This window comes from Petaurus breviceps, unplaced genomic scaffold, assembly GCF_028583685.1.
Source record: "Petaurus breviceps papuanus isolate PSGF00001 unplaced genomic scaffold, PetGlider_PUasm1.0 350716, whole genome shotgun sequence".
Classification (NCBI taxonomy): Eukaryota; Metazoa; Chordata; class Mammalia; order Diprotodontia; family Petauridae; genus Petaurus; species Petaurus breviceps.
The window spans coordinates 3143-19271 of NW_027186235.1; the positions used below are offsets into that span (position 1 = coordinate 3143).

Sequence of the window (16129 nt, forward strand, 5' to 3'; positions counted from 1 at the left end):
ATTTGGAGATTTTCCAAGAATAAATTCCAGGTGGGGGCATAATGAGTCAAAGAAATAGCGATCTTTTAGGACTGTCCCTAAGACTGGGCCCAGCCCATGTGATTCCAGAGCCGGGGAGCAATTGGTCAGAGGTTATACTGGCATACTAAATCTGGACCAAACAAGTTCCATCCTTCAAAAGTTAACATGAAACAACTGTACAGATGCAAAATAATGAACAATTTGCTTTGACTCCAGTCCAATTCAAATCAATCTTTCCAATCAAAGAGAAACTCACCATCACATCATCCTTCATGAGAAATGCAAACTTGGACATGGTATGAAAGTAAAAGAAACCTTCCAAAGTTCCTTTAAGGTGTTCCTAAAGGAAAAATTAAAGAATAAAGTAAATGAATGAAGAGTATTAGCATAAGAGCCTAAGCATGAATCCTACGCACTAACTTATAACTTGTAAGAGAGGATATTATGGTATCTTGTTTTGCTCCCACAAAAGTTATCGGAAGGGGGGCAGCTAGGTGGTGCAGTGAGTAAGAGTGCCTGCCCCAGGGTCAGGAAGACCCCTCAGATACTTAACACCCACATGAGAAAACCTTGAGCAAGTTACATAACCCTAATTGCTTTTAAAAAAAAAGCTATTGGAAGATAATCAATAGGTGTGGGGAAGCATACTTATCTTGTTTTCTGTCTTTCTTTCTCTTTCTCTCTTCCTCTCTCTTTCTTTCTTTCAAGACAGTGGCCTTCCTGAAACTATGACAATGGCCAGAGGGAACTAGAAAGCTGGGGGTATGGCAAACAGCTTGGGCCTTAAAGGCATCTCATGTAGACCTTCCTAAGGGCCCCCAGGGAAGCAGTGGACAGTGGAAGGTCATCCAGGCTAACTCCCTGACCTTGCCTGGGAAGTCTTGTGATTCCCACAAGTGTGTTTCTCACAAATTAAACTCCAGATTTCCCAATCTCCTAAAATAAGTAAAGTCTCATCTCATCTCCAGGCTCCATTTTGTATAAAAGCATAAAATACAGTAATGAAAACAAGTGGGACAGATAAAAGGAAGGGAACAGAGTGCCTCCAGAAACACAACTGCTGAAGGGCAAAGGAATACAAAAAACTATTTGTAAAGTAGTGAAGAATTTTGGTCTTGATTGGGAAGGCCTTCAGGCATCTTACTAAAACTGAAAAAGGGGTAAGGGAGGTGAGTATAAGACTATGACATTATCATTTGAGAGAATTAAAAAAAAAACCCAGACCCCAAAACCCTTCTGTGCATATGTGGCCTTGGAAGAGAAAGATATCTTGAAAATATTAGATAGGCATAAAAAGTTTCTTAATTAGATCAGTATCAATGGAACTACGTTGGTCAAGAAAAGGGACACTGATATTCAGCTTCTATTCAAGATTTAAAGGAGACTGAAGCAAATTTAAAAGAGCAAGGAATATTATTGTGCTGTTGTGTTTGTCCTCCGTTTTCAAAGAGGACCATGACATCAGGGAATGATGACACGACTTGCAGTTGACTTGGATTTGAGAGAGGGCTGTGCAACGTCACCAGCCTCACTTTCTCCTCCAGAGAAATCTGAGTCCAGTGGCCAGATATTCATCAAGACAACTGGAGATGGCCCAAGATGCGATGGGAGACCCTGGCCTTTTAGGCTAAGGCCTTTTCTGATTCTCACTTTGAGTGAGGTAGCGCTCATTCAGGTAATAGGGCTCTTTAAGAAGTGACTCAAGGGATGGCCCCTTTAATTAAAAAAAAAAATCAAACTGGGAGGGGAAGACCCTCAGTGTTACTGCTCAAAAGGGGAACAGTTACTATTGACATTCACTCTGAGTAAGGAGGGCCCAAAATACAGCCATTAAGTGGACCTAGTGTGGTCCAACCTATGAGCTCCAGAGAGAAATGGGTTTAAGTTTTGGTCTATGAGGAGAAAGGAAAAAAAGAAAGGAAGGAAGGAAGGAAGGAGGGAGGGAAGGAGGGAAGGAGGGAAGGAGGGAAGGAAGGAAGGAAGGAAGGAAGGAAGGAAGGAAGGAAGGAAGGAAGGAATCTAGCCAGTAAATCTCAAGTTTATACTGGTCTAGTCCAGTCCCCTCCTTTTAAAGATGAGGAAACTGAATCCCAGGGAAGCTAAGTGGGTTGTCTCAAGCTCACAAATGTAGTATCAGGTGGCCTATGCATCCAGGTCCTCTAACCATAGAGTCAGTGGTGAGTAGTTTAAATTCAGTCATTTGGTCTCCCAGAATGGGAGGGACATCTTTTGTTTACTCATTAAGTTCCCCAGTCATTTAACATATACATGCAGGTAACTAGATCTTGAACTGACTATTCCACAGGGGGAAGGTTAAGAGTTGGAGCCCTAGCTAAACGTTTGGTAGCAGTTATTTACTGCCTTGGTCTTGTAAGACTGAGAATGATTCTAGATGTTAAATAGCAGGGAAACATGTGAGATTTTTTTTTTTTAAAGGCTCATGCTTCACAAGACACTGAGAGAGATAAAGTGGAGAAGAAACATGAAAGATGGCCTGGGGGTCCCTGCAGATATTTTGTGGTATGTGTCCTAGGACTTTTGATTAAGGGTGGCAGGCTGGCCTCAAAGCAAATTTTTGTTTTATGGAATAAAAGAATTCAGACCAAACTTGTTGGATGACTACCCCTTAAAATCTGAGAAACTCTAGAAAAGGTTTCCTCTCTCTAACTTAAACCCTTCTCATCCATGCTTAATCATTATGAGGCATTTTAATATAATTTGTTTTTCTACATTTCCTTAAATTGTATTTTATCTTGATTTTGAGTTTTTCTTTATATAAAATCTATAACTGACCCCCAGAGTTGTGTATGGTATATTTGTATCTTACTGGACTAGAGAGAGCTAATGGGAATTTAACCAGTTAGGAAGTGTCCATTCAGCTTGGTGGCTAGAGGTCACCTGGAGGGCTGATGGGCTATTATGAATTTATTAATAATTCATTCATTTAGAAAACCCTCCCAAATGGCTTAACTGGGGGCTGTTCTTCATTCATAACTTTTGGTGGCCTCTCTCTCCTGGCTTTCTCAGGGTCACACAGCTTATATGCATTAAAGGCAAAATTTGAACTTGGCCCTTCCTGACTCCAGATCCTTGCACTCTGGCTACTCTGCCACCTAGCTGCCTCAGGGAGGAACAGATGTTAGACAATGGCCTGTGAAGCTGGACCTCCTCTGTTTGGGATCTCCCCTTGGGATAAGTGCTCTGTTTTTGTGAAAGGATGTGCAATATGCTGTTTGGATATGATGAATTCAGGAATTTGTTTTGCTTGACCAGGCATATTGGTTACAAATTTTTTTTGCCTCCTTCCCTCCATGGGTGGGAGAGGTAATAGGAAGAGAAAAAAGATTTTTGTTCGCTGAAAACAAGAAAATTATTTAATAGTGCAACATTATTATTATTATTGTTCCCAATTAAGCTGTAGGCTCCTTAAGGTAAAAGGCTGTGTTAGGGGTTTTTTTTTTGAACAACCAATTCCTAATACAGTGCCCTTTGCACACAGTAAACAAGTAATCAGTGCTTTTGGAATTAAACTAAGTAAAATTTTCACCAAATTTAACATACCAGGTTTGGCAAATACAATCTTGAGAATTCAAATCCCATGTTGTCTGATACATATAAGTTGGCTTGAGACAAAGGTACTCCAGCGTTATATGCTACAACAAGTTGGCTTATAGCCTGAAATGACAAGTTATTTGGAGAAAATAAGATATGATTGTATGATATGATTATCAGGTCATGCTGTTGTTTTATTTCTCTATGCAGTTCTTCTCTGTAGTCATCCTTCATGCTGATTCCCAAGTCATCTTCTAACGTCACATTTCCCGCTGCTTAGCTGCCTGCGTGTCCCATTATCTACTGGATAATTTATAAACTTGTGATTTTGGTATCTGAAGCCCTCTATCCTCCATCTCGAAGCATAGACTTGACCATGTCCCCTTCCTTACTCATCCCCATGAGCTCCCTATCACCTCCAAGATCAAATAAAATATCCTGTTTGTTCAAAGCCCTTCATAACCTGCCCTCCCCCCACCTTCCCAGTCTTCTTACACCTTACATTTCTCCCTCTCCCCTCACTACAGGCCAGTGATACTTATCTCCATTTATACATAGTTATTTGCATGTTGTCTCCCCCATTAGACTGGGAGCTCCATGAGGGCAGGGACTATCTTTTAACTTTCTTTGTATGCTCAGCATTTAGCATAGTGCTTGACACAAGTTAGTGCTTAAAAAAATATTTGTTGACTGCCTGACTTTTCAGGTTTATCTCCTATACTCTGGACCCTATTCTTTTCTTGTCCTCTCCTAATACTCATTCCATCCCTTCTACCTGGAATGTTGTAGCAGCAAGCACCCCAAGGGTCCTCAGGGTTTGGCGCCACCACAGGTTCTTAGATCTGCTTTTGTTAAAGGAAAGCAACTCAAAATAGGTTAACAAGCTTACTTTAATCAGACATATATCTTTACCTTGTTTAGGGGAAAAAGGTCAGCACCCCGAACTTCAAAGTATACAGGCAGAATTATCAAGACAGAAACAGATCAAGTAGACAGCTTTCCAAACTGTCCAAGCATTACATCCATACCAAATCAACATCTGGCTTTCAATATCTGGGTTTTTCAAAGCTGGGGGGGGGGCTGGACAACGGCTTCTCAGAATACAGATCAAATCACAGAACACTTCTCAAAGTGAGCCCCCAAAACAAAGCCTCACATCAGGGCTTATATAGCCTTCTCCTGGCTCAGAGAATGTAACAACCTTTTGGACCCACTGGCCAATCAAAAAGTATTTACTGAAAAACAAGCCTCCCACCCCAGGCTTCAGGTGCACTTTAGCCTAGGGGCAGGGAAGATCTTCCAAATTTGCATTCCCATTACAAATGTCTTCTCCATCTTTGTGCCAGGAACAGTACAAGGTACTAGTGAATAAAAATAGTCCTGCCCACAAGGGGCTTACTTTTTACTGAAGTATAAAAGTGGTACATAGATAGGTGAGTACAAGATAATTTGAGGTAAGGAACACTAAAAACTGGGGAATGGAGATTTCACAAAAGAGTCTGGAGTGATACCAGTAGCTGAGCCTTGAAGGAAGAGAAGGCTTCTAAGCAGTGAGGAAGGAGGACCCATGAGGTAGGGAAGTGGGAGACAGATGGAAAATGAAGGGGAGGGGTGGGAACAAGCATTTATTAAGCATCTGTTATGTGCCAGCCATTGTGCTAAGCACTTTATCAATATTATCTCATTTGATCTTTACAACTCTGTTATTAATCCCCATTTTACAATTAAGGAAACTGAGGCAGGTGGAAGTTAAGTGATTTGTCCAGGAACACACAGTCTGAGGCTGGATTTGAACTTAGGTCTTCCTGACTCCAGGCCCCTCAGCCTATCCACAGAGACACCTAGCTATGTAGGGAACAACATTAACAAATTATTTTATCATAGGGACCACCTTATTGGGAAACACTGAAGATTTTTGAGCAAGAGGTCCAACCTGTGGAAGGCTAATCTTGTCAGCTGTGCAAAGGACAGACCAGAGAGGGGAAAGGACTGCAGGCAGGTTAGAGTCACAGTTCAGGTGATATTCAAGGTTCTAAATGAGGGTGATGGCCATGGAGGTGTGTGAAGAGCAAGGGCTGCTGGAAGAGATGGGAAGGGAGAGGAGGCAGGCAAAAGAGTGAAAGTCCCTGCCTTTCTGCAACATTCAAGTCCCCCAGGAAGTCTATGTTAATCCCATCCCCATCACCAATGGTAATCGAAGCATCACAGAATCTCAGAGTTGGAAGGAACCTTATACATCACCTTAGCCCAATTGGTGCCTAAATAGGAATCTCATCTAGTATATCGATAAGTAGTGGTCATCCCATCTGTGCTTGAACACCATGCGGTGATCCTAGATCCCTGGCTCCACATTTGCGCTCTTGTTTTCCTCAAATTCCCCCTAGCGCTCTGTGGTCCTCCTCTACTCAAACTTCCCTAGCACTTTGTCTAAATGTTTCCTTCACTTTTAGTGAATTCTCCTGAGTCCCACAGGGATCTCTTCAAATGTTTCCCTTCCGAGAGGAGGGGAAGATTCTCACTGTAAGATTCTTGAAAACAGAACCTATGTTCTCTCTATCCTTGCCCTATTCTGGCATCATGAACAAAAAGGTATTTTGTAATTACTGATTAATGAAGTAATGAATGGTCTGTGGCTACATAATTTAGTTGGTTAGTTTCATATTAATGAAGAATGAAGGCACCATACTTACTGTGCAAGCAAAACTATTACTGTAGCAACAATTCTCTGCAAAAATATCTGTAACGGACTCCTCTTCAACTGAAACGGAAATATGAAATGAAGCATGAGGATAAGGCCCTGTAATTTTTAAAGATATAAACAGATCAACAATACTTCTTATATCGATAATAGTCATACCAATGACCACTTTAACCAAGAAGTCACTTCAAAACAGACACACGCATAACTACAGTCAAAGCAATTTCTTCCAGGCTCCATTGACTTAGGTTTGGATATTATAACCCTTTGTAATCCTTGGTAGGTTTGCTAGTTTAATAATAATAATAATAATGATATAGTATAATTAATAAATAATAAAGTATGTAGTATAATAATACAATATAAATAATAATAACAGAATAATTTAATATAGTACCACAAATGGATATCATTCTGCACTTCAACTAAAAGTTCTAAATTATGAGTGTTAACCCACTTGCTTGTTGGAGATCAACCACTCAGCTGAGGGGAGGAAAATGATGGTTAATTACACACAGGGTTCTGGCATTGATTGGATATACCCCCAAATCAGTGGAAAGCAGCTTCAACAAGGAGGTATCAAATGAGATGAAATAAAACTCAATCCCTACCATCAAGCTACCCACAACAGAACAGAGGGATGTGACATGTACAAATAACCATGATGTTTAAAATTTACACATAATAATTGCATAAGACAAGGGCATGAAAGACCTAAGGCAAGGGCTATGCACAGCCTAGGGTGTTATGGCTAACTAAAAGATTTCAATGCAATTGTCTTGGGAGAAAAGTGACATTTGACCTGGATCTTAAAGGATGGTTAGGACAGGCAATTCAGATGGAAAAGGGATAGGCCCCTAGCAGCTCTGTATTTCCTTTTCCTTTCCTTTTTGTTCTTATTTTTATTTAGTATTTTATTTTTCCCAGTTAGATGTGAAAACAATTTTAGCATTCATTTTTAAAACTTTGATTTCCAAATTCTCTCCCTTTTTCCCTCTGCACCCTACCCTCCTGCCCCATTGAGAAGGCAAGCAATTTGATATAGGTTGTAGAAGTCATGTAAAACACTTCCAGAATAGTAACGTTGTGAAAGACTGTATTTCCCTTCATCCTATTCCCTCCCCCATTTATTCTAGTCTTTCTCTCCTTTCACCCTGTTCCTCCTCAAAAGTGTTTTGCTTCTGACTACCCCCCCATCTGCCCTTCCATCACCCTTCCTCTCTTATCCCATTCCCCGCTACTTTACTGTTAGACTGCCATACCGAATTGAGTGTGTATGTTATTTAGTCTTTGAACAAATTCTGATGTAAGGTTCACTCACTCCCTCTTTCCTCTCCTCTCTTCCCCTCTACTGAAAAAGCTTTTTCTTGACTCTTTTATGTGAGATAATTTACTCCATTCTACCTCTCCCTTTCTCTTTCTCCCAGTACATTCCTCTCTCACCCATTAATTTCATTTGTTAGGTATCATCTCTTCATATTCAACTCACACCTGTGCCTTCTGTCTATATGGCTCTTCTGTCTATATGTCTCTTAACTATCCTAATAATGAGAAAGGTCTTATGAGTTATAACTATCATCTATCATCTTTAAATGTAGGAATGTAAACAGTTTAACTTTAATTAGTCCCTTATGATTTCTCTTTCTTGTTTACCTTTTCATGCTTCTCCTGAGTCTTGTATTTGAAAGTTCAATTTTCTATTTAGCTCTGGTCTTTTCCCAGAATGCTTGAAATTCCTCTATCTCATGGAATATCCATTTTTTCCCCTCATGGATTATACTCACTTTGCTGGGTAGGTGATTCTTGATTGTAATCCTAGCTCCTTTGCTCTCCAGAATTTCATGTTCCAAGTCCTCTGATCCTTTAAGCTAGCAGCTACGAAATCTTGTCATCCTGATTGTGGCTCCATGATACCTGAATTGTTTCTTTCTGGCTGCTTGCAACACTTTCTCTTTGATCTGGGAACTCTGGAATTTGGCTATTATATTCCTGGGAGTTTTCATTTTGGATTCCTTAAAGGAGGTGATCAGTGGATTCTTTCAGTTTCTGCTTTACCCTCTGGTTCTAGAATATCAGGGGAATTTCCCTTGATAATTTCTTGAAAGATGACATCTAGGCTCTTTTTTGATCATGGCTTTCAGGTAGTCCAATAATTTTAAAATATCTCTCCTGGATATATTTTCCAGGTCAGTTGTTTTTCCAATGAGATATTTTACCCTTTCCTTTCTTTTGAGCAAGGATTACTTAATCAATCAACCGGTGTGTTCTTTGCCCTGGTGCATTTTTGAAGGACTTCTTAGAGAAGCACAATATAAAACATGATATTTTTCCCTCAAATATTTTACCTTAGGTAGAGAAAATTAACACACATGGAACAACAAAAGAACAAGTAACCTTATTCTCATTGAATTTGGCTCGGGGAGGGAATGGAATACACACTAAATAGGGTATCTCACCCTACAGGAGAGGAGGGGGAAGGGTAAGAGAGGGGGGATGATGGAAGGGAGGGCAGGCTGGGGGGGGGGGAATTGGAAACAACCACTTTTGAAAAGGGACAGGATCAAAGTAGAGAATAGAACAAGTGGGAGGTGGGATAGGAGGGAGGGAAATATAGTCAGTCTTTTACAATATATCTACTATATTAATGTTTTGCATTAGCTACACACGCACAACCTATACTGAACTGCTTATCTTCCCAGTAAGGGTGGGTGACAAGTGAGGAAGGGAATGAATCTGAAATTCAAAGTTTTAAAATCAAATATTTAAAATATATTTTTTATTATATATATATATATACATACTATAATTAATACTATTTTACATGTAATTGGGAAATAAGATATACAGGCACTGGGGCATAGAGATCCACCATGCCCTACTGGAAAAGTCAAAGGGGGTATCGGAGAAGATATAGGAGAGAGCAGATTGGAGGAGGGGATATCCTGTGGGATTGCTATTTTGGGGTGGTGGGTAGGGGAAAAACGGGGAGAAAATTTGTAACTCAAAATCTGGCGGAAATGAATGATGTAAATCAGAAGTTAATAAAGCATTTGAAAAGTGAAAAAAAATGTCCCAAACAGAAGTCACCATCACTTCCTCTAAGCTCTCCCCTCTTCCTAACTTCCTATTACTGTTGAGGGTACCACCATCCTCCCAGCCACCCAGATTCACAACCTGGATGTCATTTCTGACTTCTTACTCTCTCACCTGTCATAATCGATTTGTTGCCAGTGTCAGCTGAGTTTCCCTTCACCTTATTTCTCATATAAGTTCCTCTTCTCTTCTTTGACCACCCCTCTGGTCCAGGCCTTTACCTCTTCACTCCTGGATTACTGCAATAGCCTTCTGGTTGGTCTCCCTGCCTCTAGTCTCTCCCCATCCCAGTGCATCCTCCTGCCAAAGTGATCTTCCCAAAGGGCAGGTCTGACTACATCACACCCCCATACACACTCAATAAACTCCAGGGGTTCCCTGTCACCTCCAGCATTAAATACAAAATCCAGTTTGGTTTTCAGAGCCCTTCCTAACATGGCCAACCTCCAACCTTTTCAGTATTTATACTTTTCTCCCTTTCATGCACTTTTTTTTTTGCCTTTTGGAGGGCAATTGGGGTTAAGTAACCTGCCCAAGGTTACACGGCTAAGTTGTGTGTGTGTGCGCGTGCGTGAAGTGTCTGAGGCTGGAACCAAACTTGGGTCCTCCTGACTCCGGGGCCGGCGCTTTACTCACTTTGCCACCTAGCCACCCCCCTTTCATGCACTTTTGATCCACTGACGCCAACCTCCTTACTGTTCTGTGCGCAAGATGCTTCATCTCAAAACTCTAGCGTGTCCCGCCATGCCTGGAATTCTCTCTCATCTCTGTTTCCTGGCTTTTTGGACTTCCTTCCAGTGCCGGCTAAGATTCCCCCTTCTATAAGAAGCCTTTCCAGTCTCTCTTAATTCTGCTTCCTTCCCTCTGTTGATCATTCTCAATTCATCCTGTATATAGAGGCTAGCTCATTTCCATTTGCTTGCATGCTGTCTCTCCTAGTCATCTCTCAGTTCCTTTATAGAAGAGACTATTTTTCTTTTGCCTTTCTTTGTATCTCTAGGTCTTCTTAGCACAATACCTGGCACATAGCAGGTGCTCAACAAATGTTTATTGTTGACTTTAAGAATAAATTATTTAGTCTCCAATTAATTCTGAATTCTTTCTTTGAAGTCTGGAAGTCTGATGATTCTTAAATTAGCTCTCCTTAGCTTTTTTTAGGATAGCTGTTTTGGATTGTAGATGCTTTACATTTTTCTATTTTTCCCCATTTTTATATCTTGTTCTAATATTTCTTTTGTGTCATGGAGTCATTGAGTTCTTTTCTAAATCTATTGCAATTTTCATAAGTCTGGGTAAAGTTTTTCTCCTGTCTGTTCTGTTCTTCTCCTTCCAATTCTTTACTCCCAAGTTCTTTATTCGATTATAATTTCATTTATTTCCCTCTTCCTTCATTTCTTCAGCTACTCTGATAGCCTTTGAGGCCAAATCATTTTTTTCTCTGAGGCTCTCCTTATAGTTGTGAAGTTACGGTCTTCTTTTGGGTTGAGTTCTTGAACATTTTTTTTTTTTACTCCACAGTATTTCTTCAGTGTTCACTGTCCTCTTTTGTTTGCTTATATCTTCAGCCCCAGTTTCTGGTTTGGGGCTTTGTTCCAAGGCCAGGATCTTCCCCATCCTACTATCAGGGATGAGCCTTGTCTGATACTTACCTTGACTTCCTGGATTCTTTCCCCTGGCTTCCACTTCCTTGGTTTGTCTGCACTGATAGATTTCAGGCACCCCTCTAGATCTAGGCCTCTGTTTTTCATAACCCTTTGGACCATCTCACGTTACAGTGCTATGGATTCCACGGGGCTTCCCAATGAGTGTGCTAAGTATTTCCATTACTGTAACCAGAGTGTTATAAATTTCTGGGATTCCTGAATCTTGTCGATCCTGATCTATGACTTTCTTGGCTCCCAAAAACAAAGAGTGCTTAAGTTTCCAAGGACAAAGCGTTGGCTAGACATTTGGCTTATTTACCTGAGCTTGCCAGCTTCCCTGATGGAAGATCCTTCAGGTAACCATTTTTTCTTTTTGTTTATTTGTGGGCTGGTTGAGAGTACTTTCTGTTGTTTCTCTTTGGATTTCTTGATAATTATGTAATTTAATAGTCTTTTTACATTTTTGCTGGAGCACATAATAGAGGGTTGGGTTTCTAGAAAATATTTCATACCACTGGTTAAACCAGAACTTCCCGGTGGTCTCTTGTGCTTTTTCCCCTCACATTTTGATATCTTTCCCTCCACCAAGATACCTTGTAAAATAATTCTTTGTGAATCCAGCATGGATTTATTCCACATATTCTTGGTCTAGTTGAGTTGCTCTTACTAACTTCATAATCCTAAGTACTCTTTCTACTCCTCATATAGCGCATCGGAGACTGAGAATCCAGGATGGTCCAAATGTAATGTTTTTCCTGTCACCATTGATGAAAAGAGGTTGTTACAGCATTATTTGTAACTTTTTCCATGTTATATCTATTTATGGTTGTCCAGCTACTTTCACCTACAAATGTTTTTGGAATAATGTGGTTCTTCAGGATGATATACCTATGGATGACTACAGCTTTACTGTCACGCAACTGACTTCAAAGTGTAGAAAATACAAGATCCTATCTTGCTGTTTGTTGACTAGGAGGAAAACTCTACATTTCAGAGAATAAAATATATCCTTAATTGTTCTCTTCCACCGAAGAGGCTCTCATACATGTGTTAAAAACACATAAGATTCCCTGACAAATGCAATGACTTTATCCAATGATCCTTTAATTAAGCATGTTAATCAAGACATAACACAAGGAGATGCATGACCTTCAGAGATATTTGCTAATGTCACATGGATCCAAGTAGAAGAATTTCCTTTAGATGGAAAGAGTTTTCACATGCTCCTGCTTGAGGATGCCACTGTGCTGAGTGCATCAAATCCCAAAACATTGCAAGGCCTCCTAAAATGTGATTCATAACTATTTAATGAAGATCATCCTGATGGTCCGTATAGAACAAAGAAATGGATGAAAAATTGCCTATCCTTCAGAATATGACATGCAGCTGGATAAACAATCCATCAGGTTGGTTCATATACCAGAGGCAGGCATTGCAGATCGACAATGAGTTGGGCACAAAATTAAAGAGGATGGCAGTAAGGGTTTGAAAATTTACACAGTGCTTTTAATTAGCGCAAAGATTTATATTTTCAACATTATATATATATATATACATATATATATATATATATATCCTCTTAAGTAATGTATCCTATATGGCTACAAATCTTGGGACATCACAGCTTCCAAAAAATTAAAGCTGTAGGTGACCCCAAGTGTAATGGAGCAATCCTGGTTGGCACCAGCAGGCTATAGCGTATTTCCAATGATCATCTATACTTAAGTGGTATAAGCGGTTTGTTTGTTTGTTTTTTTCACTTTATTTTTCTTGTCGTTTTAACATGGCTAATGAGATTAAATTAAATCTGTATCATTTTTATTGATCCTATTTACAATTGTTTTTGTCCTATAATTGCCTAAGTCATGGTTCTTTGTCTCTGAAGTTAGTATAGCCTTTCAGATGACTTGTAATGCATTGTTTAAAAATCTAGTTCTCCTGCTAATCACAGTCCTATTCTTGTCTCAAGGAAATCTGCTGTCCTTGAGAAATGTGAAACGTCAGACATCAGGGAGTCTGACCTAGTATCTTCCTGCCACCAAGCTATCCTTCAAGGACATCTGGTTTGCTCTCCAAAGAAGTCTGGCCCTCCATCTTTAACCTTGCAGATGGACTCAAACAATGAATATTTCTTAGTCTCAGGAGGGAAGGAAGGGATTGTTGCTGGCCCTTCATTCCCAACTTCCAACCAGGCATGTTGTCTGGGACCCCATGAGATCACCTACCCTGTTCTGTTCTTTGCTCTAATCTTATAAAAATGGGCTAAGTCTTCATCTAGGCATCTTCATCTAGGGCTAAACTGAGGCAAGCCACTGACCTGTTCTAGCAGGGAGCACCCCTGCTAATAAAATGTTATCTTGCTAGAAGAGAAGGACCTCAGTCTACCTTTGTTGAATTTTACTTGTGACACTAATATGGAAATATGTTCTGCATGACTTCATATGTATAATGGCTATCATATTACTTGCCATCTCAATGGGTAGGGGACTGGCTGAGAGAGGGAGAAATGGAACTTCAAACTTTAAAGAAATATTTCAAATGTCACGTTTTTTTTTTTTAAAGATACAAGGATCTTATTGAGTATATGCAGGATCAGGAAAGGAAGTAGACTAGCCATGTGAAGAAAGTAAGAGATAACATGTGGATAGCCCAAGTGCTGCCCTGGTACCCATGAGATGTGAAAAAGCCTAGGGCATGAAAGACTCTAACACACTGGGTAGATTCTCTATGATGGAGCTGTTGAAACAGAGGGATAAAATGAAAAGTGATGGAGAGGTTGCAACCTGCACTGATGGAATGCCCAAATCCATAAGATCACAACAGCTCCATTGGGATGTTGAAGCACACCAATTTAAGGAGAGTGCTTTCTATCTATTATCCTTCACTTTTGCTGGATCACTGACCTGCCCCTACATAGGGACCTCTAACCATCATATTTGCTTCCCATCTGACTATCCAGGGTAGTGGATGACAAGTCCTGGTAAATGTTGGGGATGTAGTCCCTCCCTTATCAGCACCCACAGCTACTAAACTCCCCCAAAAGGAAGTTCTTAGCACAGTCAAATGGCTTAACATCAGAAATGGATATGGTTTTATTGGTGGAAAAAACACTAAAGGATATGCATTATTCCTTCGATATAGAATCATTGGGTCTTCCCATCTCCCCTGTGACTGATCCTGCCTGTATGTACTGTTTCCCCTATTAGAATGTGAGTTCTTACAAAGCAGGGATTAAATGGTTTTTACATCTGTATCTCTAGTAATTATCCAGTTCTGCTTAATATTTGTTTTTTTAACTCATTTGTCTTCTGGTTTTACATTCAGAATAAAGGTTACTAACAAGAGGAACAATGTAATTTATCCCTACAAAATGAATGAACCTTCCTATAGTTATATAATTAGGCAGTTCAAATGAATGTAAGAAAGTGAAAAACATACCTAGAATATCCAGCCAGGCTTCATATTTATAATCATAACCATAGATATGTCCATGTATTACCAACAGTATACTTGTAAGGGAAAAAATCGCTGATGATACAGCTGGAGTTCCAACCTAATAAAATTAATGCATATTAATCATATTTTTAATTATGAAAGCAGTATTTCTTTTTTTTCTTGCTTTTTTTTTGGAGAGGGGAATGGCAGGACAATTGGGGTTAAGTGACTTGCCCAAGGTCCCAAGGCTAGTGTTAAGTGTCTGATGCCAAATTTGAACTCAGGTCCTCCTGACTCCAGGGCAGGTGCTCTATTCATTGCACCACCTAGCTGCCCCAAAAGCAGTATTTCTAGACACATGTGTTCATGACTTTTTTTGGTGAATAATATTTTAAAAGAAAACTTCAGGTGAAATACTGGGTCTAATAATTTTTATCTACATAACCTTGGAAAAGTCACTTAACTTTATTTGGACCTCAGTTTCTTCATCTGTAAAATAAGAAAGAAGGAATAATTGATCTCTAATGTCCCTTTCGGCTACATATTCTATAGTCCATGACTGATGACTTAGATTTGGAGATATATTGAAGACAAGATTGCCTTCCCCAGGCAAAGCTCTTTCTTGCCACCTTCTGCCCTGCTGCTAATGTTGCTCTACCTTCCAAATTGGGCTTTCAGAGACTATGCCCAGGAAGAGCTTCTATCTTCCTCATCTATCCATTATCCCCACTCTCTCACTCATCTTCAGTCTCATCCTGCCTACTCTACTGGCAGCTTCCCTTCTCCCTACAAACATAGCTATGTCTCCCTCATTCTCAAAAAAACCCCAAAACTACAAACCCTCATTTGATCCATCTATCCCTGCTAGTTATCTTCTTATTCATTTCTCACTTTTCTGGCTAAAATCCTTGAGAAGGTTATCTATGATTGATATCTCCACTTCCTTGTCTCTCACTCCTTTAACTCTCTGCAGTCTGGCTTGCACCCTCACCACTTAGCTGAAAATGACCTCTTTAAAATGACCAATGATCCCCTCTGGATCCTAATGGCCTTTTCTCAGTAATCAAACTTCTTGCTTTCTTCGGGAAAAGCATACTCCAAGTTCTCCATTGCTTTAGAGTAGCAGCTGTTAAATCACAATCTTGACTGTGACTCTATCATTCTTGAATTCTTTCTTTCTGGATGCTTCCGGTATTTTTTTTTTCTTCGACCAGGAAGCTCTGGATTGTAGCTATGATACTCCTAGGAGTTTTCATTTGGGGGTTTCTCTCTCTCTTTCTCCCCCTCTCTCTCTTTCTCCATCTCTCTCTCCCTCTTTTTCTCCCTCTCTCTTTCCCTCTCTCTCTTTCTCCATCTCTTTCTCCCTCTCTCCCTCTTTCTCCCTCTCTCTCTTTCTTTCTCCCTCTCTCTCTATCTCTCCCTCTTTCTCTGTTTCTCTCTCTCTCCCTCTCTTTCTCCCTCTCTCTTCGTGTCTCTCTTCCTCTCTCTGTCTCTGTCTCTCTGCCACTGTCTCTGTCTCTCTCTCTCTCTCCCCCCGGGTCATGGCATTGAGATTGTCCAATAATTCTTCATTTTTTTCTCAATCTATTTTCCAGGTCTTTTGTTTTTTCTGTGTGAGATACTTTAAATTTTCTTCTATATTTTTTTAGACTTTTGACTTTGTTTTAATATTTCTTGCTGTGTCATG

General features: G+C 40.0%; 1 protein-coding gene across 1 annotated transcript; it reads right to left on the bottom strand.

Moving 5' to 3' along the window:
- Positions 1-226: 226 nt before the first annotated feature.
- Positions 227-14560, bottom strand: LOC138168095 (cation channel sperm-associated auxiliary subunit delta-like; the record flags this gene model as incomplete). The annotated part of the gene is made up of 4 exons (XM_069097128.1): positions 227-361; positions 3583-3696; positions 6264-6331; positions 14446-14560. Coding segments are annotated over 4 exons (432 nt in total), but the record flags the coding sequence as incomplete, so codon positions are not given.
- Positions 14561-16129: the final 1569 nt, after the last annotated feature.